We start from the raw sequence: 27,773 nt of genomic DNA, 5'->3' as shown, positions 1-27,773 counted from the left end.
TATAAAGTTCTAAAAAAAAGACGAGAAAAATCCATCCTTATGACACCTACCTCGAGCACGCGGTTAAAAAATGGTCACAGATTTTAACTTTAAAATCGGTGCCGTAAATCGCAGATACGCACGTAGCTGTAAATTTTATTTAGAACTTACAGAGAGCAAGGTGGCCAGCCACTTTGTTTATTCAAATTCCCTGACTTTTCCCTGACTTTTCCCTGACTTTTCCCTGACTTCTCCCTGACTTATTATATTTTTCCCTGAGTTACTTGAACTTTTTTTCCAGTTTAATATCATAGATTATTACAATAAAGGAAATAACTTATAAGCTACAAGTCAGAGTTTTTCTGTAGAGAAACCATTTATGCTATACGATCGTATTATATGCTTCAGCCTTAAAATTTGTAATAAACTTATAAAAAAACAATAACTACTAATCTAATAATAAAACATCACTAGTCTATATTGTCTTCAAATCAACTTTTTGAAAAATTTGAGTTGTTGATTGTTTTATATACCTTTTTCTACTGTATTAAAACTTAAGGTACTATACTGGGTCTGCTATCAATATATATAATAGATTTGCATATTACCAATTAGGGTTCAGAAAATTTTATAGAAACCTTTAAAAGAATTATCTTAAACTTTCAAAAGAATTAACACACACATACAAAAATGTTAAAAAGTAAAGATTTTTAATATAAAAAAAATGTTTTTTTTTTGTTTTTCAAAAATGATTTATTTTCAGGTTAAAAAATCATTTTTAAATTTAAGGAAGTAAAAATAGTTCAAATCTATAAAATCAAAAAAATGTAAATCTGTTCATTCCATTTTGTGTGAAAGCATTTTTATTTCAACTTCAATCTTGCGTATATCTTCCTGATGATGTTGGTTTAGCTTTGGTTTTTTAGCATTTAATTCCTTGATTTTCTGCACAGCTACTCTTTTGTCAATACTTTCTTTTTCTTCTTGCATCTGTTCTTCTCTCTTTCGTTTCAATAAATCTTTGTAATGTGAATGAGACATATTTACACTTTTAATCATTGATTTGGTTATTTCAACATTATTCAACACTCCACCAACATGGTGAATTCCATCATATACCTGTCTTTGGGCAACTACAGAGCTCTCATGTAAATTTTCTACAAGAACATCTGAATTGATAGATAACTCACTTTCAACTTGTGCATTTCCATGTGAAAAAGTGAAGACAATTTTGGATACTTTAAATAAGGAACTAAAATTCTGGCTTATAAAAGGAATTAAAAAAAACATCCAACCTATCTTTTTAAACATTATAATTTGTAAACTGTCATCTGTGAATGCCTTTGGCAAGATCACATAAATCTTGATACTGAATATTGACCTTATCAGCTAATGTGGCATTAATCCATTTAGATTCATGAAGGATTGTGAGTAAATTAGTCATTCTGCTTTTTCCTATGTCAGAATTAGAACAAATAGTAATGGGGTTTAAAGTGGATATAGCTCTTGTAAGTTTATATTTTAAAGGATTTCTCTACCTCAGTTTATCAACCACTCTGCTATAAAACTGAATACAATCACTTCGAAATTGTAACTTTTGATTTTCACTTACTTTTATTTTACAAAGAAGTAAAGAAGTTGCAATACCAAATTTTACTTCTTTTTCGTGACACTTATGCATGGTTAGGTCTATTTTCATTAGCTTAATAATAGATTTTGCCCCATCCAATACATCTTTTTTAATAAAGTTCTGCATGACAGATCTCATTAGTTTTTCTAGTTCTTGGTAAAGGAAAGGTGCTAATGGAGAATCTGACTGAAAAAGTCTTAAGAAAGGCTCTGCAATTGATACCAAATACTGAAAAAATGAAATTTTAGCAGGCATCAAAAGATCATTGACAACGTCAGTAACAATTTTTACAGTATAATTGTTTGGTAGTTTAGACTATTTAACATACAACTTCACATTATCGTAAATATCTAAAGCTCTCTGACATACAGATACATTTTCAACCCATCTTGTTGAACAAAATTTCTTAGGAAACTTATCACTTCCACAAATTGATTGATAATCTGCCCTACGTGCAGGACTATCATGAAAAAGTTTATAAAAACTCCTGAGTACTCCATTAACATTCCAATTCACTTTTTTATGACCTGCTTGAAATGCACCATGTACAACATGTAGGCCACATGACCCCATTTCAAGAATAGATGTTTCAAATTTTTTACCAAGTTCATCATTGAGTATATAAACTTCCAATTTACATTTGGTCCATCCATAGATATTTGTAAAATTTTAGGTTGGAGATTTTCATTTAGGACATTTGTAAAACCTTTGTACAAATCATAAGCAGTTGCATCGCCAAGAAACACAGACGAAAAGTATCTTATAGTCACTTTGTTACGCATCACATCCCAATATCGAATGCAAATATCCATTTGGCCTTTTTGAACAACTTCATTTAAAGATTCATCAAAACATACAACAATGTGGGTAGAGTTAAAGACAGCTTTTAAAACTAGATCATGAAAATACGGGGCAAGTCCGTGTGTAATGTTATAGGCCACTTTAGTTTTCCCAATAGTCATTTTTTTAGCAATATAACTGTCAGAAAACATACACTGAAACAGAAGTCCAATTTTGGAACATGATCTGTATGAAAAATGTTGCTGAGTTACGTATTGCGCCCAAAGTATTTCAGAACGTGTTACATCATTTTGAGCTGTAAATAGAGAGAAAGGTGGTACTACTGTGCTGGAAGAAGTTGTTGAAATGATTGATACTAGTTGAGAAGATTTTAGAAATGAATCAGTAACTAATGAAGTTGATGAAGCAGATGCTTTTGATGCTGTATTTTTCTGTGACATATTACTGTTAAAATAATCTAGTACTTTTGGTTGACTTTTTAAAGATATGTTTTTTAAATGCTTGCCACTTTCTTCATGGCTTCTAACTGCCATTATACCCATACTACTTAAAGGAAATGTTTTTCCACATACACTATACAAAGCCTTTGTTTTATCATCGATTCTCTTTAGCCAACCCCATAACGGATGGAATTAATGATTGATCCAGTCATTGTCATAATAAGTTAGTTTAGACATTATTGTTACTATTTTTTAACTATTTACCTAGAAAAAATCTACACTACATAAACATACAGTTATAAAATATATTATATAGATATAATATATATATAATTCATATAGAAGCACACAGTTAAATAAATTGAATGCAAAAACAATTTATTTTAAAAAAAAGTTTCAAACTTTAGATAATAATATAATAGCAATCATATTTACTATTTTTATCAGAATTTAAGAGGGTTCTAACTACAATAACAAAAAAAATATTGAAATAAAATTAATTTTTCTTTCTTTCTATTATTCACCTCCCCAAGACCAAGGGGGCCATTTCAGTCAAGGAGGCTACTTATTTTTTTTAAATTTAATTTTCCCTGACTTTTGGCAGAAAAAAGTGAAAACCCCTGACTTTTCCCTGATTTCACTGACTAAAATGCTTTTCCCTGACTTTTCCCTGACTTTTCCCTGATTGCCCTGATTTCCAGTTGGCTGGCCACCCTGAGAGAGGTTTTAAAACTTCTTTTCCGGCTTTTAGTAAAGACTTTTACTAAAACCCGGTGTTGCGTTAAAAAAGTTAGTCGTTAAAAAAGTTAACAAATAGTTATGCTTAAAAAGCGTTCGTTAGGGAATGAAATTAGACGTTAAAAAAGTTGCATTGTTTCATTAGGGTATGTAAAATAATAAAAAGTAGTTTATACTATACATTAAAAATGGCTGTCCATGTTTACTCAATTGATGAAATTATTTTATACTTTATATTAAAAATGGCTGCCCATGTTGCTGAATTCATAAGCTTTACTACTGATATATGGACCAGTAGTTCAAATGAAAGCTACATGAGCCTGACAGTTTAATTAGAAAACTTGTACTTAGAGTAGCTCTATTTCCTGAGAGACATACAGCAGCAAATATTGCTAAGTTGATTGAAGATATTATGGCTGAATTTAAAATATCACCTTCAAAAATTCATTTAATGCTGGAGATAATGGTGCAAATATTGTTAAGGCTATTAAAGATAGCCCATATGATAGTACGCCTTTGTTTTTTACACACACTGCAACTAGTAATTAATGAGTTTATTTTTGAACAAGCAGTAGCCAAGAATGTCATTACAAACTGACATTCAATTGTTGGGCATTTCAGCCATTCTCCCCAAGCCTGCCATAAACTTAAAGCTCTTCAAGAAGCAAAAAATGTTTCTAAGCACAAATTTATTCAAAATGTTCCAACAAGATGGAATAGTACCTATCATATGTTAGAACAAATTTATGAACAAAGGAAACCTCTAACCATATATGCACTTGAAAATGGTAAGCTTCCTTCATTAAATGCAAACAAATAGATAATTACTGGACAATTTAGTGATTTGCTAAAAAATTTCCAAAAAACAACAGTTTGCTTGAATGAAAGAAATTCTATTGTCTCAGATATTATACCACAGATACAGTTTTTGAAACATTTCATTAATAAAGCTTCAATTGATGATAACTGATTTAACTAATTCAATTGAGAATAAATTCAAGCAATATACTGATAACTATAACATCATCTTGTAAGCATTTCTTGATCCCAGATTCAAATCAAAAATATTCAAAAATGAAAACACCTTCTCAGCTGCTAAAACAAGTATTGAGATGTATAATGTATTTTCAAATATATATATATATACACATGTATATAGATTACGATTGTATCGCGGTGCTGATATCAACTCATGGTAATGAAACAGGTTTAATCTGTTCTGATAAAAAAGTAATACCACCAAATGAAATTATTGAAATTTTCAGCGGCAAACAAAGTAGAATTAAAGATCAAATACCTAAACTCTTTTTCATACAAGCGTGTCGTGGTACTGAGAATGATGAAGGAAAAGTACCAACGCGAAATTTTTCCATACCTCTTTCACATGATGCAGGTACCAAACTTTTGCTATCCTTTACAAATACACTTGTAGCGTACTCAACCACAGAGAAAAGAAAAACATTCTCATATCTAAATCATCCCCTTCAAAAATACAATAAATCAAACACAGATGGTTCTTGGTTTATATCCTGCCTTCTTTCAATATTTAAAAAGTACTCTGAAAGAGAGGATATTTTGAGTATGCTCACACGAGTAAATGAGGCAATGTGTCTATATGGGGATGAATATAAGAAGAAGCAAATATCTTCACAAGAAAGTCAACTCAGATGCAAGATATATCTTACCAAAAGACACCTTTATAGTGTTTAGGAAAAAAACATTGAATTATGTCTCAAGTAGAGACATTATTTTAGTAAAAAGTTAGTTTTTAGAAATTTTGGTTTATAAAGTTATAAATTTAAAAATTAAATTATTTAAAATTTATTCAAAGTTTATAAATTGACAAATTTAAGTTTATGTATGATTTTCATTATGATCACAAAAACTATTCTCAATTTTAAAAAAGAATTGCCAATCTAAAGTTAACGTGTATCTCTTTATTATTCATCTTTCTTAGTACTTTTAAAATTATAAATTTTAAAAGTGCTAAGAAAGATGAATCATTATTTCTATTCATCTCTGGTCCACTGAGTTTAAGATTATTATACTTTTATTAATCAACAATGTTACATACTGTGATGGAGAAATAAATACATGAAATACAAGTTTGAAAATAAATACATTTTAAAATCAGTATTCTCTACATAGAAGAGGGTTCAGGGATAGACGATTTGAAAGAAAATTTATGGCATTCCTTTATTGCTGAAAGTTGCGCTGAAAGTTTTTTGAGGATATTATTGCTATTTTTGCCATTTGATACCATATGTTTACCATGATGTTTTAACACCCTCCCACAGATCTGTTTTATTTACCTTATTTTTTACAGCTTTTAAAAATTTTTTCATTGGATTTAAATACGGGATTTGTGCTGGCTAATCTAATAGTGCTATATAATTATTTTGTAACCCTCTCTTAGATTTAGAAGCTGTATACTTAAGATTGTAATTATACTGGTATGCCAAAAGAAATAGTGTGTTATCATCAGTATTCAAAAGAATTGTTTCTTCAAGTATGCTAATATAACTATCAGCTGTCATATTGTCTGTTATTAAGTGTATAGGATCAACAAAAAATGGCAATTCACATTCCCAATCTATTATACTTCCATTACCAAACTTTTGCTGTATTTTTTAAATGAGTTACCTTCTGAACCAAAAATGTTGAGTATGTTAAATTTAGATTCGTCTGTCTACAAACAACAGATTTCGTTGGTATTACCAATATTGAGTCTAAAACAGAGATTTACAACCAAACAAGAAAATTAATCTATTGAAAACGTGCCACAAACACATTAAACTTACGTTATCACTGTTGCATTGTGCAGTGAAGGTGGGACGTCATCAAAACCCCAGGAAACAATTAGCAATACAAATTATTTAATAGTAAAGAATCAATCGTTTTTTGTTTTTTTTTAAAGGATGAAGGTCAATCCAATGATATATGTTAAGTCACTGAAAATATAATTGGATAGCGTATACCATTGATCTCAAAATATAACTGGATAGCGTATTCAATTGTCTTTTTCAAAAAAATTTGAAGCCAAAATTGGTCTTCCAAGATGGCGGCGATAGGAGCTCTTAGCGGCAATGGTATATTATATGAGCTCATGAGATGCATAGTGGTATAAGTCACTTTTTTCAATATTTTGAGTTATTGCCACCAATGGTTAGCATTTTGTTTATTCTAGTACATGGCAGAGTGGTATAAGTCTAATGATATCGATAATGATTCTGGAACTGTTTTTTTTGTTATGCTCTTCATTAAGCAGCTGTTTTTGTTCACAGCCATAGTGATATTAGTCAAACTTATACCACTATTGCAGCCAGCAACTTGACTTATACCACTTTGCCAATTCCTAATCTGGCTGTAAACAAGATTGATACGGTTCTGTAATACAGTATGATGGTATAATTTTTGCATAAGCCACAGGATATTGAGCTTTCTTTTTTAAAAATGAATTCGAGTGATAATGAATCATCTAGTGAGCCATCCATACTGGAAGATTCAAGATCTGAACATGTTCCTTCAAATTCGGAAGAAGTTATGTTTACTTTTTGAGGTTATGTTTTGGATAATAGTTGTTTGTTATAAACATAGACTGGAAAACTCTGGGAATGTTATTTAGTTTTGTATATAACTTGAAGTTATTTTGCAATATACAAATTTTGCGTTTTTATTTTTATTGAAAGTTGCTCACTACAGTGGTTTTATAACTTTTATATGAAATAATAACCATGCTTTTAGATAAATATTTAATTTAATATGATAATATTAGATATGACTTCAGAAGAGACCTATTTTCAAGAAGATTGGTTACAACACCATATTTTTAAAGATTAGTTAGTTCCTGACGCTCATGCAAAAACTAAAGCTGATTGCAAAAGATGTAAAAACCGTTTGAATTGTCTAATATGGTTATTCAGGCTGTTAAAAGTCATCCTGCAGGTATTTATATAAACTTTTTTAAAGTGACAGTGAAAACTAAAAAGAAATAATGTTTGATTAGTTCTTGATGTTATATTATACTCTCAGTTATTAATAGATTGTAATCAACCTTGTGGTTGCAGTTATTGTTTTCACATTACTATTTCAAGTTTTGCAAGTTAAATTGACTGTGACAAAAAAGATAACATTAAAATGTGGCACATTTTTGAAAGCTAAATGTTTAATCTTCAATTATGTTATTTTAGGTAAAACGCATCAATCTGCTGCAAAGTCTGTTAGCTGTTTCTTTGTTAATGGAAAAGAGTTGCCAGCTGAGTCACTTAGATATGAAGAAAAAGATCGATCTCATCAAAAGATACGATGTAAAAATCTGATTTTGTGATTTCTTCTTCTAAGAGTGTCTTGAAGTATGGCGCTAGTCCATACTTAAAGACACTCTTAGAAGAAGAAATCACAAAATCAGATTGTTACATCGTATCTTTTAATAATGTTACCTTGTATTATTGAAACAAAATTTCCTTTTGCTAAAGCAAAACTTTTTTTCCCACGTTTTCCATCCCTTGAATAACATCCAAGAACATTGTCTTTCAACAAACTCCTCAATATATTAATTATGGTCTTGTTCACACTTGCATCAGACCTTTTTCGCAAATAACTTATCTGAAACAACAAGAAAAATTTGTACTATTAATTTATATTGTTATGATTACATAAACACATTTTTCCACAAAAAGAGAGGTATACCTATAAATTTCTATAGAAAGACTAAACAAAATATCATAAAAGTTTTCTTACCAGAGCAGTTCTTTTTCCTTTGTCAGCATCTATTTCCATGCCAAACCGATCAAAATCAAGATCACTGTCCAGAGGAAGACAATTCAAAAAATTACTATCTAGATGTTGAATTTCAATTTGACACTGTGAATGTTGCTGAAAGCGTCGATTTATAGCTTCTTGTTCTATGCGCATTTGCTGGATTTCTCGAAACAATTTTTCAAACCATGCAACAACATGGGTACAATGATGTTCACAAGGAAGATTGCCTAATAAAAAATAAGTATAAATTTTCCTGATAACATAAATGCCAAACATCGGCTGCAGAGAAAATTATAAAACTATTTCTCCACCCATAAATGCAGGAAAATTTTTTAGTTATTTGTGATTAATACCGAATAAATTAAGATAAATAATTAAATTTTTTAAACATTTATAAAAAACACTTTATTAGAACATGTCACAATAAAATAACATGTTCAATCAACAATCAAAAACAACTTTTAAACTCACAATGAAGTGATGCTTGAGTTTGAATGGAATTTGAAAACAAATGTTCAGAAACTGGTGTTGATTTATCCGGAAATAAGGGATAATTAAGAAGTGAAGTAGTTTGGCAGTTAGAAGTAGCTTAAAAAACGATAAGTAAAAATGCATATTTTAGAGAGATAGTATATTAACAAATCAATAAACAAAACATGTTCATTTTAATAAAACAAAACAACCAGCTTACCAGGAAGTGACGTTAAAGTTTGAATTAAGGGTGGACAAGAAGCTAGTGATGGTGTAACTGGAAACAAGGGATAGTTAAGATAGGGTGAGGGATTATTACACCCTACCAGCGGCCAAAAGTACCGTAATTAATACGAAAAAAAAAATACGAATACATACGTATTAAAGAACATAACCATTTAACTTATTAAAACCCATAAAAATATAAAAAATATTAGTATAATCAAAAAGTTCGTATAAATGGTGTTTTAATATTATTGCCGATAAAATTTTTTATAGATATTCTTAACATTAACTTATGTACATATATGCTTAATAAAATAGATATTTTTAAATTTGGATCATTTAAATAATTAAAGCTATAATGCAAATTGACAAAGTTGGTATTAGATTGTTAATTGAGACTTGTCGTCGTAATCAGAAGTCTCCATCTGATGCTCACAAATTCATAACTACTGCCTGGGGTGAGGATGCAACTTCCATTCAAACAGTATACAAATACTATTAAAAGTATTATACATCAAACACAAGTGATTATAGTCAGTTTTCAGATGAATTGAGGTCAGGTAGACCCAGTACCTCAAAAACTATAGAAAACATTGAGATCATTCAACAACTGCTTGATAAAGACAAATTTTTAATAATAGAGCAAATTTGTGATGTCGTAAACATTTCTTTTGGTTCAGTTTATTCAATAATTACCGAAAAATTAATGAAAAGATCAATTTGTTCACAATTGATTTCATATGGCCTCACCCAAGCAAATCAAGAAAATCGGGTTGAATTTGCGCATAAATTTCTGACCATCCTACGAGATGAATTGAATGTTGAACAACGTCAATTTGTTGTGGATGAGAAGTGGATTTACCACAGATCGATCGGGTGCAAACGCAGTAATTGCGCTTGGATTTCAAAGGGTGAAGAAGCTCTGAAACGTATCAGGAGATCACAATTTGATGCAATAGGTATGGCAATTTGCGCTATCTCATTTGATGGCAAGGTCTATGTTGAGGTACTTCCAAATGGACAATCGGTCAATTCAGAAGTGTACATGCTTTTCCTATCAAATATGCATTCTAATTTTGTCAACAAAGGCATGAAAAGAGTAACATGGAACACAATGCTCCTTCAGCACGATAATGCCAGGTTACATGTGTCTGCTGCAGTCAGAGACTTTCTTGCTAAGAAAAAAGTCACCTGTGTCATTCAACCTCCATATAGCCCCGACTTTAACTTGTTGGACAGATATGTTTTCTCTTTATTTGAATTTTATCGCAAGGATTTGGATTTTCAGACAAAGGAAGCGGTTGAAGAAGCCATGGAGACAAACTTAAGGTCACATTCACATGATCATATGCAACGGCAACTGGAAAAACTGAAAACAGATTTAAATGAGATTATTTTGAAGCATGGTGCCTACTTATAATCCACTCTTAATTTAATTGTTATATGCTTATTTTTTGTTATAAAAAAAAATGATTATATGAACTTTTTGATTGACCCTAGGTATCAAAGTTACTGAAAATGATCGGTCTGCAGCTTGTGACATTGAAAATATTGACTCAGAATATGCAAATAATGCTACAGTACTAAATGAATACAAAAATATAGTAGAAATGGGTTTTGACAATTGCTTTGAAGAGCTTGTAGGATTTAATTCTAAACAAATCTGCCAACCACAAACTTTAATTTCAAATGAAACTATTAAACGAAATTCAACACTACTCAAATGAAGACCTTATTGACAAAGAAAGCAATCTTTTGTTGTGGTGGAAATCATAGAAAACCAAAATGCCACTATTAGCAAAGCTTGCTTTAAAGTATTTAAGCTGCCTACCGTCTTCTGTATATATACTGCAAAGAGAAATAGCTTAACAGGAGCTCATGGTGAAATAATAATGTTTCTGAACTATAATATGAGAAATTAAAAATATTTGATTTTGTCTCTTCAGCCTATTTTTTATAAACAAATTTTAAAATAAAAAAATATTCCATGTTTTTGTCTTTGAGAGAACTGGTTAAAGTATCTTTTAGAAATGAGTATCTATGTTCTATTTTTTCATGAAATATAGTTTATTTAGGAGTTTAAAAGCTTATGCTCATTTAAGTAACATTATTTTTATGAAACATTGCTTAAGAAAAATGCAACTTTCGTATAAAACTCGTGTTCGGCAAACGGCAGCTTTGTAATAGAATCATTGTTAATTTGCGCATGATTTTGCATAGTGAAATGTGCAAAACGATTAAAAAACGTAACAAAAAAGTTTCGAATTAAAGAAACAAGTATTTTTAATGATTAAAACGTAATAATAAAATTTATAATAAAATTTTATAAAACATGCATAAAAAAATATCGCGTTTTTTTGCAATATTATATATATATATATATATATATATATATATATATATATATATATATATATATATATATATATATATATATATATATATATATATATATATATTTATGGAGGTGATCTTTAAATACATTAAAAGCCTCAGCGTTTTCGCCTTATTTTTATCGTTACTAATGAATTTCAATGAGAGATAAATATATAAATAACAGTTCTAATAAAATATATCATTATAATGGATAAAAAAAACAAATTTACTGAATTCTCTACTGTCAAAAACCGCCCCTCCCCTAACACTATGTAACGGAAGTGGAAATACATACCTCCACTGCGTGGAACAATAGGGTATATGGTCATGAATATTTTTTGATGAAATTTGGCAGGGACATAGAAAATAGATCTATACAGTTGCCTGTAAAATTTTAAATATGTACCAATATGCCTTCAATATTAATGCACTTCCGGAACAGAAACGAAATTTTAAAACCGAATGAAAATCATTGGTAACTGTAAAAAAAACAACAGAATTTATAACAAAAAGTAACAGTAACAATAGCAGAAACAGTTTTATAAAGTGTAACAGTCACAGTAACGCTAAAAGAGGTGGAAATGGTACCTACACTGGGTCGAAAAATACGGTATGTGGTCATGAATATTTTTTAATGAAATTTGGCAGGCACATAGAAAATAGATCTATACAGTTGACTGGAAAATTTCAAATATGTACCAACATGCCTTCAATATCAATGCAGTGCCAGAACAGAAACACAATTTTAAATAGCAATAAAAAAAACTGAAAAATTTATTACACGTAAAAAAAAAACCATAATTTATTCAACATAAAACATTCTACTTTTTTAATAAAGTCTAAGCTGATATAAAATTCTAAAAAAAAAGACAAATAAATACATCATTACCACACCGACTTCGAGCACGCTGTGAAAAAAAAGGTCACAGTTTTTGTCTTTAAAATCGGTGCCGTAAAAACCCAGATACGCACGTACCTACTTTGTAGAATTAGAAAATTGCGGGAAAAAAAAAATTTGGAAAAAATAATTGAAACTCTGTTTTTGAGCTATAGCTCAAAAATAAAAAAAGAACGTCTCCCAATGCCTTAATCAAAATTTTAAAGCATATTCTGTTGTGGTTTTGAGGTTTGCGCAAATAAAAGAGTATTGTCAACCGGGGTAACTTTGTTCAAGACCTATAATGTTATTACCAAAAGAGAAAACTGTAAAAAAGTTAATAAGATTCAGAGATGTTTAAGAAAAACTGCCACAACTGACCAAGTTAAGATTAAGTTAAAGTTTTGTAAAATCCTTATTGAAATATATATGACTTTATAAACAATCTTATAAGAACTTAATATTTGCAAACATATTTTACGAAACAATACGATAAATGAAAATTCCTAAATTAGGAGCGCCGCACTTCCCTTGATTAACGATCTTATATTGCATTTTGTCTTATGTTTATAGATTGTGATATAAATGTTAAAATAAGTTTGTATTTTGATATCTGGCGCGCACCCCACACGGTGCCTCCTGGATAAGTAATGTTATCTGTTAATGTAATAGTATTTCTAAGAGTTATTTTAATTAAAAAAATTTTTTAAAAAGCAGCTTAATCTATAAATTTTCTTCTGATGAAAATTTTCGTATAAGTGTAAAAAGTTTAAAGTCTATTACACTTAATAAACCTAGGAATCATTTCTGATCTGAAAAACGAGTTAAGGTTTGAAATTTAACAAGTTCTAGGTTTTGATCTAAATATGATCTCAAACCTTCCATAAAGTTACAATTAAAAACCAGCATTATCCAAATTAAACCGTCCAAACACGCTTACGTGGGATAATGTGTAAGCGATTAATTCATGTAGAAGATTACAATTACGTGGAAACAAAATGAGAAATGTAAAAAAAAAGACATGATAACATTAAATTGTTAAAAATTTATTTTCCAAAATAAATTTACATTCAACTTTGTATTGTTATTAAACTTGTGTCCATTTAAATATACCTCTCCTAGATTGTCGGTTGTTTGCCTTCTCAAATAAACAACAGGGATCGAGGTTTACCTATCAAATATACTTTTAACATAAGCAATGGAATCTTTTTCTTTAATTACTCCTAGCCATAAGAGCTTAAGTTGTCTTACCTAAAACTCAAAAAAAAAAAAAAAAAAAAAAAAAAGAAAGTTTTCATTATAATTATAATCAGAATTATTTACAAGATAATTATAATAAATTGACAGATAAAACAAACAAAAAAGACAATTATGTTTAAATTTAAAAAAGTACTTGTAACCTGAAATGTAACCAGGCAATCTAAAGTAAAATATAAGAAAAATAATATTAGAAAACTATTTTTAACTTTTTTATATTTATAATCTATATTTATTAATTATAACTTTTACTTAATAGTTAGAGCGATGATACAACTAGAATTTAAAATATAGTAACAACTTTCATAATAAATCTAATTTAAAAAACTCTACAATAAACTCTTATGTAAAATTGAGTAAACTCTACCCTAGTTCCATCTTTACTACTTATAACTCTAGTTCTAACTCTAACTTATAACTACTTGTAACTCTACTTGTTATATCTCTACTAATAACTCTAATCTAAAACCGAATCAATCAAAGACACATAAAACTAGTTTTTGTTTAAAATAAGTTTTTGTTAAGAAAATATTTTTATGTATTTAACAAAAAGATTTCAAGCCATTATGCTCACAAAACAAAAATTAATAAATCAAATATCTAACTTTTATTAAGGTTTTTTAAAAAAATATTATTGCAGTGACAGAAATTATCACATTGAAATGATAATGAGCATACTTTTTTACCATATGATAAAGAAATGTAAGGAAATATCTCTGTTTTTTTTCTCTCAATACACTGCAGGAAATGAGACCTCATACTAATTTTATCCCAGATAATTAAACTAGATAATCAAAGCCATTGCATAAAGCAGTAGCATTTGCAATAGCATAAAGCCCACAATCATTTCCATTGTCTTGCTTTTGACATCTTATGACCTCCACATTTAAAGAAGAAATACATTCATTTATTAACAAAAATCGTGCAACTCTGTGTACCAGTAATGGAACAGTGCTTTTATTAAATCTAGTAAACAGTGAATCATAATACTGAACAGAATTAGAACCATTTTTAGATGTTAAATTACTTATTAGAACCCAATGCGAATTTCTAACATTAAGTATCTGAACAAACTTTCCAGAAATAGTTTAACCACCACAATTTTTTGAATTAAAAATCCAAAAACTTTGAAATCCACCTACTTCAGGAAACTGATGTGAAAGAAAGCTTTGTGCAATATCAATTAAAGTATCATCAAGCCAACAAGATAGATGTTTTAAAACATCTATGCACAGCTTGACTGACTGTGCTGATAATGTTGAATAAAAACTATTATCTACAGAAATTGCAGGACAAACCAATCTTTTGGATTTAGATACACTTGTGTCAGTTAGAGAATTTGGATGCTTTCTCTTGCTGGATTTTTTTAAAACTATTTTTAAATAATCTTTTTCAATTAATGGTTTAGTCATTTTAAGACAATAATCATGCTCTTTTAAAACCATTTGGGTGGACAATACTTTTTTTCTGATAAATAAGGCTTTATACATAATACAATTTACCATCTAAAGTATGTAAAAATTTAGATTTAATTCAATGATAAAAGTTATTTATTCTACAAAGTATAATGTAATGTTTACATACCACATAGTTTGAATTTTTTGCATACTTTAAAAAAGTTTAAGCTCTGATTTGTAATATTTCATCCTTACATCAGAGAGATATTGTTTAACATCTTCAACAGAATAGTTATGAACAGGCATTTTTCAAATTAAATTCTTGACTTGTAAATTAAAAATTTAAGTAACTTTAAATATTTACCTAACGGAACAAGGCTACTTATTTAACGATAGATTTCACCTACCTAATGGAAACTTAACATCATATCTGCGCATGCTTATCGCATGAGCTATCTGTCTACTTTTTTAACGGGCTACTTATTTAACGTGACACCGGAAATAGTGTCCGGAGTTTTAACAAATTTCCAGTATAGTCACTTGAGGTTCGAGCTCTTTTCTTCAAAACAGCAAAAAAAATACAAGAATCCGCTTCATAAAATCCCAAAATTGGATTTTAATACTGAGCATTAGTTATAAATACTCAACTTTCAAAAATCTAATTTTTACATTTTATAAAGTGGATTAAGTTAAGCAGAATGTTTTTAATAAAAATATTGTACTTTAGCTTTGACAAAAATGCTCTTGGTTTATATTAATGACCTCGCTTGAACTTGAATTTTTACAAAAAAGATTATTAAAAAAAAAAAAAACTTTAATGTATGTGATTCAAATTATAAGTTTTTTGATTGCAATTTATGTTTTAATTAATTAAGATTTGATAAAGCAAAAGTTCTCCTTATGAAAATGAGTGAAATAAAGCTTGACGTGGGAAATTTTGGCGTTAATGATCTTATGCGTAATGGGTATGTAAACATGCAAAGTATAATATTTATGTGATTGTGTAAAGTTGTTATATGCTTTTTAAAAATATCATATATGCTATTATCTATACTTAGCTACTATGAAATAAGTTCGTTAAAAGAGAAAGTTACTAACTTTTTATGTTTCCTGCATTAACTTAGGATTCATCAAAATTATTAAAATTATATGTAGTCCTTTGGTTATTTACTAATTTGTGATGCTATAAAAAGGAAATATTTTGTATGCCTTTTTAATAATACTAAATCCTTTAAATGCCCTTTTAATTTATTAGTCTATAAATGTTTTTGTTGATAGATTTTGTACAGTTTTAGAAGGTACTGTAGCAAGACATCCATTGGAAACATCTGAAAAAAATGTAGGGATATATAATTTGTTTTGAAAATTAATTTCTGTGTAAATTTTTTTTTTTTCAAGTGAATCAAAAAATAAGTTGCATATTACTCCTAATTTTAAATGAAAATGTGTAAAATGTATTACTTTTTAGTAGATTTTTGAATGTTAAATTTTTAATGCAAATTTTTCTCAATGAGTATCAATCTATGTTGTAATTAAGTTTGTGATATTTACTAATCCATACATTTTCTATATCAACACCATGAGATTCAAAAAATGCATTCAGTTTTAAGATTTACCTAAGATGAATAAGTATGACTTGCTTTTATAGCTCATTTTAAATGCTATCAATTGAGAAAAAATCAAGAAATTCTTGTTTGGTTGCATGACTCTCATTTGGATCATTTGACAGTTATTTATCATTTAGTTATGTCTTTGAATGATTTAAGAATATAGTTGTGTTATAGTTATGGCTTTCTATTATTTGGATTTTTATAATTAGTATTTCAAGAATACTGAGAAGCGTGAGTTCTCAGCAACCAGAAGTGCACACGGCCTTCATATGCCTATGAAACTTCAAATGGAAAGAGCTGTTGCTTCACAAGTATGTTTTTTTTAAACTTTTTATTCTTGTAAAGTTGCATTCTAATGGTATTACAATAACTGTTTAAAAAGCAGAACTAAATTTATTACTAAAACCTGATTTTTACAATAAAGATTCTTAGTATAATGGTTGTTCTCAAATAATGTTTTCTTGAATTCAATTATGTAACATATAGAATTTTGTATTTAATTTAACTTTGACTTTTGTGAAGCATTTTTTATATTAAGTAATATATTCAAGTCAGCATTAACAGTTATAACACTTCAGTCAAAAATTGTCTTTAGGGGATGTTCTTTGTAAAATCTTAAATGTTTATAGAACATAAAATTTTTTTCATATCATCAAACAATTCCATCCAACATTAAGATATTATTTTAAGACAATATCTTAGTTTGTTAATATCAAATAATAGTACTTGAATATCTCTGTACTAATCTCTTGTTATTAGACAGTTTTTGATCAGTTAATAGTGGTTATTTTGAGCAAAGAACTTATAGATTGAAATTATTCATTAATAAAACAATTTTTACTTTCTAAAAACTTTTAAATTATCATAATATTTTTTAAGAAACTTTTCATGCTGAGTTTTTTCATTACATATATTTGGTAGCAGCTCTCTATGAACATTTTTTACCAGTGATTGGTAATATCTTTTCCTTTTTAGAAATCGTAATACTTTTACTTCATGCTTGATATTTATTATCATGCTTCATATGGTTTTTTCATGTTTATATAAATGGTACAATAATACTTCACCAAATGCTACAATAATATTTCATCAAATAATTGATTAAATTTAGGCTGACAGACTAATTCAATACAGACAGAAGTTTGACTAAAATTCAATTTTTATGAAATAAAAAAACTAATTTCATAAATTTGTCTGAAGTCTAGACAATTCTATGTCATTTACTTATATTGACTTTGTAATGGTCTTTTACAAAGTCAGTATAGATAGATGCATGTACTTTCATATATCAAATGATCATTGCTTTATTTAAATTGAAAATGGTATAGAAAAGCAAATGATTGTGATGGGTAAGTCTGTTTTATATTTTTAAATAAATTTGACTCCTATTATTTATCATCCTGAGATTTTTTATAGAAAATCATTTTAAAAAATAAATTAATTAAAATGTTTTCTTTTTGAGATTTGAAGTTTTAAACACAAAAGTGTAGAAATTTTTTTAAGTCAAGTTTAAAATTTTTTCAAATGTTTTAATTTCAGATACAAAGATTGCCAGGTCTACCAAGTTCTAATTTGGCTTTAAGAACCTTAATGGGAGTAAATGGAATATTAGGACCTGAAGATATATTTAATGGTGAGTTTTTTTTCTTCCTTCATTTGATTAATTAAAAATATCAAGAGAGTATTTTTAGAGAAGTTCATATTTTTAAAGTCCTACATTTAATCAACACAATGTGACTGCTAATTGATCTAAGTATATATTATAAAATAATATAATATGTAATAATATGTATGACATGTACGATAATAAATATAGATAAGTTAATATTTAAGATTTACTAAATAACAACTTGTGTGTATGTATACTGCCAGCCAAAAGTTTGAGAACACTTATGATACATATAAATATGTGGCAATTTACAAATTGTGGTATTTTACTGAAGGTAAAACTATTTTGGTACACAGGTACCAAACTGAATATGAGTGAGAAATGCAAATATTTTTTAATTAAAAAAAGTTATAAAAATTTATTTAAAAATTTTTACATTTAACTAAAAAAAAATTAAATGTCTATAATTAATGTGACTACTGGGTGTTATCATTACTGTGTAAGTTTAAACTATTTTTATTGTTTCATGCCTAAATATCATATCTATTGTAGAATGAATGTAAAAAAGTAAAAATAAATAAAGTTTTTTTTAAAGTTAAACACCAATAAAGTTTTAAATTGACTTCTTTAAAGTAAGAAAGAAAAGTTTGAAACTTATGTTGAAAAGCAATTAAAAGATTACACAATCAAAAAAATTCTGAATGCAATATTACAATAAAGCTAAAGATGCCAAAGGCTTGTTACAGTGCAGTATAGATAAATAGGCTAAGGGTGTACTTATTTTAAAGCAAGCAAAGAATGATTTTGATTTGTGTCAGTTTTAATTTTTTTTTTGTTTGTTTTTTGTTGTTGTTGGCAGAGGATAAGGGAAAATATCAAAATTGGAAATATCGTAAAAGATTGATTTTGAAATGGAAAATTTTGATGGATTCCAGAACTTTTACCTTCAAACAGTCAAGATTTTTCTGTGGTATTATGATCTAGTTAATCTTAATTTCATACTGAGGCAGAATTATTATTAGAGTTTGTCTAAGTATCATTCAAAATTGAAGTTAGATTTAGTGGATATTTGTATGACTGGCTCTTCTGCAACAGAGCTTCTATAAGTTTTATTTGTTTGAGCTGTTTTATTGAAATAGAAAAGCCATTAAGTGTTTGAATTGAATCATTTAAGTTTATCAGGTTTTATTGTTTAGAAGATAAACTACTGTATTTATAAAATTAGGCATGCATGTTTTAGCTGGAACTTTAACAAGGCTATATGGATAGATCCCACAAGCTTGAAAATCTAAAGTATTTGGTCTAGGAATTAATTCATGCGGTTTTTAATTGAAAATTGAAGGTTTATTTCAAAAAACTAAATGGATGAATACATTAATGAAAATAGTGTCCATCGCTAGTCACTACTTTTGCCCATCTTTCCGGCAATTTACAAATTCTGTGTCGAAAAAACGCTTCATCTTCAGAAGTGATCCAATCAGAGACCCATTATTTGATATTTTCTGAAGAAGTGAAGCGCTGTCCAATCAAATCGTTATTCATGCAATCGAACAAGTAGTAGTCAGAAGGAGCAATGTCCGGAGAATACGGCGGGTGGGGTAACACTTCCCATCCAACATTTTCCAAATAGTTTTTGACAGGTTTTGCGACATGTGGTCAAGTGTTATCATGCTGAAAAAAGAGTTTATCATATCTGTTACCCCAATCTGGTCGTTTTATGACCAGAGCTTGCTTCAAATGCATTAATTGTTGTCGATAACGTTCTCCATTAATAGTTTCACCAGCTGTCAGAAGCTCATGGTACACCACACCTTTCATATCCCACCATATACACAGCATAAACTTTGCACAGTGAATATTCCGTTTGGGTTGTGATGGACCTAGTTCACCTGGCTTTACCCAGGCCTTTTTTCGTTTAGGATTCTCGTAATAAATCCATTTCTCATCACCAGTAACGATTCAATGCAAAAATCCCTTTCTTTTTTGTCTTTCAAGCAGCAATTCACAAATGGTCTTTCTTCTTTCCGCGTCTCTGTCTTTCAATTCATGTGGAACCCAATGAGACATTTTTTGAATCAAACCCATGGCTTTGAGGCTTCTGGAAACTGTTGATTGTTCAACTCCTAACGATTTTGAAAGGTACTCTTGCGTTTGACAAGAATCCTGATCGAGCAATGCTCCCAATTCTGCATCTTCAAATATTTTCGGCTGTCCTGGTCGCTCTTGGTCTTCCAAACAAAAATCACCACTTTTAAACCGTGCAAACCACTTCTGACACGTTCGCTCAGCTAGAGCATGGTCACCATAAACTTCAACTAAAATACGATGACTTTCGGTAGCACTTTTCTTCATGTTAAAGTAATGAAGAAGAATCCCCCGCAAAAACACTTTATCAGGAACAAAAATCGACATTACCAGTTAAATTAAAAATAGTGTTGTTTACGCTTAAATCAAATGCTTTATAATGAAAATGATGCGCAATAACAGTGATCTTCGCACGCATGCATGGCTAAACGAAACGCTGAGACAATAAGCTAGTTTCGTAATCCCTTGTCAAACCGCACGAATTAATTCCTAGACCAAATAATATTTATGGTTACAGCCTCATCTCAATCAATCAATTTGCTTTCTTAATCAATCTACAAAAATCTGTAACAATTACTCCAGGTTAACTATTTATCAGGTTTTCACAAGGTTTTTTGTAAGGATTCTGTAGTTGGCTAAATATACCACAATCACAATCTGTACCAAGTTGTAAGTGTGTAGTAAAATAAACTATATTATTTTTGTTTGCAACACCTGTATTTATTAACTCAATAAAGTTGAGTGAGTCAAGTCCGTGCATAATGATTGTGCAGATATTTTTCCTTTAAAATAATTTTTCTTGGATAATGGTTGATTTGCATACCAGTCTCATTCATATTCCAAATGGATGTTGTTTTCACCATTTGAAATATAGGTAAAACTGAAAGTTTGCTTTTTTTAAGAACAAAACTTTGAAATGTTAGGAGCATTCAAGCACTGATATCTCAGTTCAGATATACCTTCATGTTGACACAAATTAATGGATATATGATTCTGGATTTATGAATTGGCCATATTTAAGTTATTTTATCCTTGTGTTATTTTAAATCAGTCTTTATTTTTCTTTAACAGATTTATCTGAAGAACTAGTGGACTACCGAGCGGTTGGTGATTGTAAACTTCATCTGTCATAATTTGTTTTAGATGTTATTGTTTTAATTAAATTCTATCGAATAGGTTAAGCAAAATGGTTTTTCTTTGATAAATTAGAACAATTTGTTTTTTACAAATCAGAGAAGATTTTTTCTCTAATTATTAAATTTCATTATCATCATCTTTTTCTGCGAATATTTTACGGCGTTTTATTGCGTTTATCAACTGACATGAATGCAAAAAGGGAAAGTTTTATGTTTTTTTATTGTTTTTGGCCCCTTTATATATCAGTACCCCGAAGATATATAACACAGTCACATTATTACTTTTTTATAGGAAAGAAATAAAAAGTTTTTGTTCGCAGTTTTTTCCTACTTAAAAGCCCATCCTTAAAGTTTTTATCTCCGTATTAAGAAGAGGAAATATATCCTTGAACCGATTAACAGTGCGATACACAAACTGGCGACTGTTATCCAAAGAATTTAAGATATTAAGAATGTAGCCAGGCGTCTTCTCAATTTTATGCAATGTAATTACAGCTGTACAATTTCTTTACCATTTATTTCTGTCTTAACTACTCAACGGTTCAGTGGCTGTAATTGACTGTAACAATAGCACGCGGTGCATAGGAACATGTTCTAAGGCCTTTCAACACATCCCGAGAAAATCTTTTTTGATTGTTATCAGAAAACAGTTCCTCATTCCAAAAATATTTTAAAAAATTATTAAAATTTTGTTATAATTTAACTTTAATATAACTTACATTAAATTTTTCTTGATAAAACTTGAAATCTGTCAAAGAATTTTGATCTAGTTTAAAAAAGTTGAAAAAGGATTTTAGGAACCATACCCTAATATGGGATTAGGAAATTGTCTCGAATACAAAAAAGTCATCACCACACTCTTGTATTTAAAATTTCAGAAATGTTTTACATTAGATTTGTTAATTTTTCTTTTAAAATACTCTAAAATATTTAACATTAAGATTAATAAATGGATATGAAACTTTTTTATTTGCTCTTTAATTTTTTATTGAAATAAAACAAAAAATCCGGCTTTAATTATTAGAAAAAAGTTTGTTCAGACCTTGCAAAAATAATTGTGCAAAGATTATCCAGCGGATAACCCAGACTTCCCTACTATGCTTTCCTCAAAATGTAGAGAGGCTCGCTAGAACAAATTCTTACTTCAATGTGACCGTGTACTATTGCATCACAGTTAAAATAAATGCGAATATCTTATATGTGAAAATGAGCGCAAGTTAAAAATGGAAAAAATATTGGCTCCTTTGGTTGAATGTCGGGAAACCTACTTTATATAAACGCGCAGAAAGACTGAGAACAAACGAACCAGGGAACAATTTACTTTGAAAACTTTTGGTCTAAAGCATCTTGCTATCTTGAACAACAAAATTCCTGGACCTTCCCATAAAATGAGTGTTTCTTCCGAGCCCCCCCAGGCGAAAAAGGTTTTTTTCTTATAACTTTGAAATAAATGTTTTCTGATAAAAATTAAGCAAAGTATTAATAGAGGTGTGCTGCTAGATCTTAGAGCATGTTTCTATGCACCGGTAGCAAACAGGAATGGGAATTACACAGATAAAAGCTCCAGGGATTTCCCCAAATTGCTTAGGTTTGATGATTCAAAAAATTTTTATAATAGTATATTTCGAAATTTCAACCTAAGGAGACCTCAAGCTTTACGTTTGCGATGTAAAAAAAACTATTTACTTGCAATTTTAAAAAAAATTTTAAGGAAATAATTTTTTGTTCATTTTTTGGCAGAATTTGAGAGAGGCACTTTGTGAAACTTTATCTCCTTGGGCTACCCTTTTAGTTATTTAGGGCAGAATCAAAATAAAATCAGCGCATCCTCGGGTGTGAGCACAATACCGTAAAAATTATGTTATACAAACCAACCATGGTGAACAACTTTTGGTAAAAATACTTAGTAAGATTTTGCCTCCTTGGGATACCCTGAGTAGTAAATCAGGGTGATCCTAGTAAATAAGGTACTCAAGAGGGTCAAAATTCTGGGATGAAAAGTAGATTTTGACCTTTTCCTGATAAAATGAGGGGCCTGTGCAAAATTTGGTGAAATTCGGATCAAAAATGGGGATTCGTATAAAGAACACACCCACATACATACACACATGCAAACTTTGGGCTTTATATATTAGATAGCTGGTGCATTGCACCGGGCATTCCAGCTAGTCAAAAGATATTGCTAAGGGTGCTGAAGAAAACAATCTCGTTTTTTGACCAATCCCTACTCCACCTTCACCTCCTCGCCGGGGGAAAGGAGTAGTCTGAGGGGAACTAAGTTCCAGCCTAAAGCACCCTGAACATGAAGTCTGGGGTGGTCCAAACCTGGCCTAAAACCTTCCTAAAATGAGGGGTCTGTGCAAAATTTGGTGAAAATCGGATCAAAACTGTGTATTTGTATAAAAAACACGTTTTTCGGCAACTAACGGTGGTAGTCACAATTGTTTCATTGATAAGTTATAATAAGTTCGCAGAGCGATTGAATGAAGTACAGATCCAAAGGAGTCACTACCAAGTACTTTTTATATATCGATACAGAGATAATTAACACGAAATATATTAATACTGATATTGATCGTTACAGCACGAACCATCAGCTTTTGAAAATTTTGTACTAAATATCATTTCAATCCTGCAATGTGAAAAAACTTCACTTAAGTTCAAACGAAAATAATGCGGGAAAAAAACTTTTTTTTAAACTGGGCCCAATACTATAAAGCTGAAAAATGCGTAATTTACGCAAAAAAACAGGTCTCACCCAAGTTATATGCAATGATATATTATATATACTAGATGTCTAACTTGCGGGATTTTATTGGACGAAAAGTGAAGCCGCTTTTTTTGTTTACAATTTAAATCCGCCATTTGTAATAAAGGCAAAAGCTATATCCGACGTGCGAAATAAAAGTTAACAATGGATGTTTTTGCCCGAATTAGAAATGGCTTCCACGGCTTCACTTTTCGGATCGAAGTTAGACATCTAGTATATCGATGGCTCCGCGCAAAATCGGACTATCTGCAATCTCCGCGGAAAACAAATTTGGCATATCTGCAATCTCCGCGTAAAACAAAATTGGACTATCTGCATTTTTGCCAGATACATTTTTGGACTATCTGCGTTTTTCGGGTGCATAAATTTTTGGTGGTGTTTCTTTAAATATTTGAAGTTTTTTATAAAATTCTACAATTTTTTAAATAATAGCGATTATTTAAACATTTATTAATAGCGATTATTTAAACACAAAACTTTGATCATAACTTGATTAAGTTTGTGAGTAATCAAGTAGTTTTAATTAAGATAAATATGTTAAAAATAACTTATGTTATTGTTAATAATAACATAGCATATGTAACAAAACATTGTTATGTTACATACTAATTGCTAAATTCATCATACATACTTTGTCAATTTTATTTAGCCTTGTTGTTGTGACTAATAATTTTAGATCAAACTAAATTCTTGTTATGTTATGTTGCAATTTTGCTAAGTGGTCTTTATACGCAAGATCTGCATATAAATATATACAGAATGTCTGCCAAATCAGGGAAATGCCAGGGAATTCGGATATCTTCAAAAAAATCAGGGGATTATCAGAGAAATTAGGTTAAATTTTAGAAAAATCAGGAAAGATGAGTCTTTATCAAACTTATATAACTTAAATAAGTTGTATATAGTACACGTAATATAAAAGTTTATTTGGCAGATAGTTTTATGAACTTCTCTTGATATATTTAATGTGGGTTGTATTATTGTTTATATTTTTGCAGTTAAAGAGCATTTTTCTAAACGAGAAATAGGTAAATATCAGGGAAAAGCTAGGGAAATCCAACTTAAAATATTGGCAGACACCCTGTATATATATATATATATATATATATATATATATATATATATATATATATATATATATATATATATATATATATATATATATGTATATGTATATATGTATATATATATATAAACTATGTTAGTGTATTCTATAAATAGAGTGCTCAATGCTCTTAAAGAGCAGAGCAGTAATAAATTAGTAAAAACACTTATCTAATTTTTTCTTCCACAACTTGTTTCACCATCAATAAGTAATCAGGAAGGTTAACAAATTAATCATTAGTTAACATGTTATATATTAACCTTATATATTTATAAACTTATCTTTCACCATCACTAGGTTCATCAGACTTCCTGATGAACCTAATGATGGTAAAACAAGCTGTCAAAGAAAAAATTAGATAAGTATTTTTGCTAATATATATATATATATATATATATATATATATATATATATATATATATATATATATATATATATATATATATATATATATATATATACACATATATCACAATAATTTCGTGTATATATAAATATATGTATGTATATATATATACTATACATGTATATATAAATATATGTATGTATATATATATATGTGTTGTAAACCATAATAAAAAAGTCTTTCATGTATATTTTGGCTTTTATCAAATATAAGAAAAAGGCTATAAAAGAACCACAAACATTTATCGTATATAAGATAGCGTAACTAGTAACCGTATGTATATAATATGTATGTAATAGGTTTTATAAATAGCGTTACTAATAACTGTAATATTCAGAAGACGTCAGAAATATTCAGAAGTGACGTCATGAGTGTTATATTACATTATTACTTAAATTATAACAGTCTTCTCCACGTTAGGAAAGTTTTAGGGCGGAGAGTATAGACTTAACCTCTGATATTATACTAGGAAAGAAAGTAGTCGTCGAGATACTTTGGCCTTCTTCGTAACGCGTCCTGTTCTTGAGGGTATGTTATTAAGATTCCCGGGAGTAGTAACTTTCTGTATAGGCTGACTAGGTACCGCTGTTGTAGGTGACTGATTACAAGGGATACTATCTATAATTGAATTCTCAACTAATGGGTTTGAAGTTACCTCGTTGGTTTCGTTTAATTCTTCTTGGTTTCTGTTTATGGAATTGTTGGTATTGTTGCTAATGATCATCTGTTCAATGTTCAAATCACCGGATTGTTGTTGGACTGATTCTGTTGGGGGATTTAGGTCTTCTAGTGGGGCGAGGTCGTTTGTTGAAACAGTATCAATTTTTCCATTTTGAAATTTTATTCGAGCGTAGTGGGGCGATATTGTTTCTAGCAGTTGAACTCTGTCAACAAGTGGATCTCCATTCATTCGTACCTGACGTCTGTAAAGGATTGTGGCATCCTGTTCTGTTAAGAAGTTAGGTAAAACAGTGCCTATTATTGACGAGCGTTGAAAATTCATCATCCTCTGATGGGGTGTTTCGTTAGTGACGGTACACAAAAGTCCTCTTATGGAGGACAAAGCCATTTGCAATACTATTTCTCATTTCTCTTTTCCTAGACTTAAGGTTTTCAGAGCTAGACTAACGGCTTTTAGTATTGTTCCGTTTATTCGTTCACACTGACCATTGCCTTGGGGATGGTAAGGAGTGGTTCTAGTTTTAATTACTCCGTTCTTTTCAAGAAAAACTTTGATTTTTAAGCTTTCGAACTGAGTTCCACGATCTGTATGAATAGATGATGGTGCACCAAATAATGAAAAGAAGCTGAGAAGGTGTCGTATAACAGAGTCAGCTGATATGTCTTGACAGGGGAATGCAAATGGGTAGCGTGAGTACTCGTCCACCACCACGAGGATGTATTTGTTTGCTGTAGTGGTTTGTAAGGGTCCAATAAAGTCCATCAATAAGCGTTCCCAAGGCCTTGTTGCCTGAATGAGACGACCTGTGGGTGGTTTGTAAAAACGTGGTTTGAGCTCATTGCAAGTTGTACATTGGTTTGTTAATTGTTTGATTTCTGTGGTGGAGTATAATAGATTTCTGGTTTTGCAGTAACGTATCATTCTTGTAACTCCAGGATGGCATAGCTGGGAATGGATACTGTAAAACGCTTTAGTGTTATTTACAGTCGAGCAACATCTTGAAAGGGCATCTGCTACAATGTTTTGGTTCCCCGGCCTGTAAGAGATTGTATAATTAATATCAGCTAGTTCTAAACGCCATCGTGTTAATTTTTCATTTTTGATTTTTGTTGCACTCTGTTTATTAAAAATAAGGGAAATGGATCTTTGGTCGGTTATTATATTAATATAGGGTACTGAGTTAATCAAATGCCTCCATCTTCTACAGCATTCCACTATGGCAGCCGCTTCTTTTTCCACTATCGCATGCTTCCTTTCGGCATTAGTTAATGTCCGTGAAAAGAAGGCAACGGGCCTGCCAAGTTGTAATAGTGTTCCTCCGAGTGCTGAGTCGGAGGCATCAGTTTCCATTGTTAATGAAACTTTTAAATTAGGGGAGGCTAGACAAGCTTCTACAAGTTTATTTTTGAGTATTTTTA

At 29.7% G+C, this 27,773-nt stretch overlaps 3 protein-coding genes, 1 long non-coding RNA gene and 1 pseudogene across 11 annotated transcripts in view; 3 read left to right on the top strand and 2 right to left on the bottom strand.

Moving 5' to 3' along the window:
• Positions 1–27,773, bottom strand: part of LOC145194091 (rho GTPase-activating protein 24-like) — a 206,743-nt gene that overhangs the window by 42,022 nt on the left and 136,948 nt on the right. Inside the window, exon 2 of one of the 6 annotated variants that reach the window (XM_090078962.1) lies at positions 707–3,114. The exons of the other annotated variants lie outside the window; for them this stretch is intronic. Within the exon in view, the coding sequence (XP_089935088.1) occupies positions 2,122–2,952 (831 nt within the window). The 5' untranslated portion in view covers positions 2,953–3,114 and the 3' untranslated portion in view covers positions 707–2,121. Of the gene's footprint in view, positions 1–706; positions 3,115–27,773 lie in introns of those variants that run through there. 6 annotated transcript variants of the gene reach the window in all.
• Positions 4,738–5,513, top strand: LOC149891919 (caspase-7-like). The gene has a single exon (XM_090080488.1). The coding sequence runs from the start codon at positions 4,738–4,740 to the stop codon at positions 5,296–5,298; it is 561 nt and encodes a 186-aa protein (XP_089936614.1). The 3' UTR covers positions 5,299–5,513.
• Positions 6,271–8,059, top strand: LOC149891918 (uncharacterized). 3 transcript variants are annotated; one of them, XR_016449866.1, is made up of 3 exons: positions 6,271–6,709; positions 7,364–7,533; positions 7,779–8,059. It is a non-coding gene; the product is annotated as an uncharacterized LOC149891918 (long non-coding RNA). The 3 variants fall into 3 exon arrangements; XR_016449865.1 differs by having other exon boundaries at positions 6,271–7,147; XR_016449864.1 differs by having other exon boundaries at positions 6,271–7,533.
• Positions 13,770–15,344, bottom strand: LOC149891917 (uncharacterized; annotated as a pseudogene).
• Positions 15,765–21,707, top strand: LOC145191555 (proteasome maturation protein-like). The gene is made up of 5 exons (XM_090078979.1): positions 15,765–15,917; positions 16,231–16,291; positions 16,772–16,873; positions 18,102–18,195; positions 21,328–21,707. The coding sequence occupies exons 1-5, from the start codon at positions 15,853–15,855 to the stop codon at positions 21,387–21,389; spliced, it is 384 nt and encodes a 127-aa protein (XP_089935105.1). The 5' UTR covers positions 15,765–15,852; the 3' UTR covers positions 21,390–21,707.

The sequence above is a fragment of the Hydra viridissima genome, unplaced genomic scaffold (genome assembly GCF_058129835.1).
Source record: "Hydra viridissima isolate aposymbiotic clone 2 unplaced genomic scaffold, HvirCarnegie_v1 scaffold_2, whole genome shotgun sequence".
In the NCBI taxonomy this organism is placed as follows: Eukaryota; Metazoa; Cnidaria; class Hydrozoa; order Anthoathecata; family Hydridae; genus Hydra; species Hydra viridissima.
The sequence above is the reverse complement of the archived record's forward strand: the minus strand, read 5'-3'. Positions and strand labels throughout refer to the sequence as shown.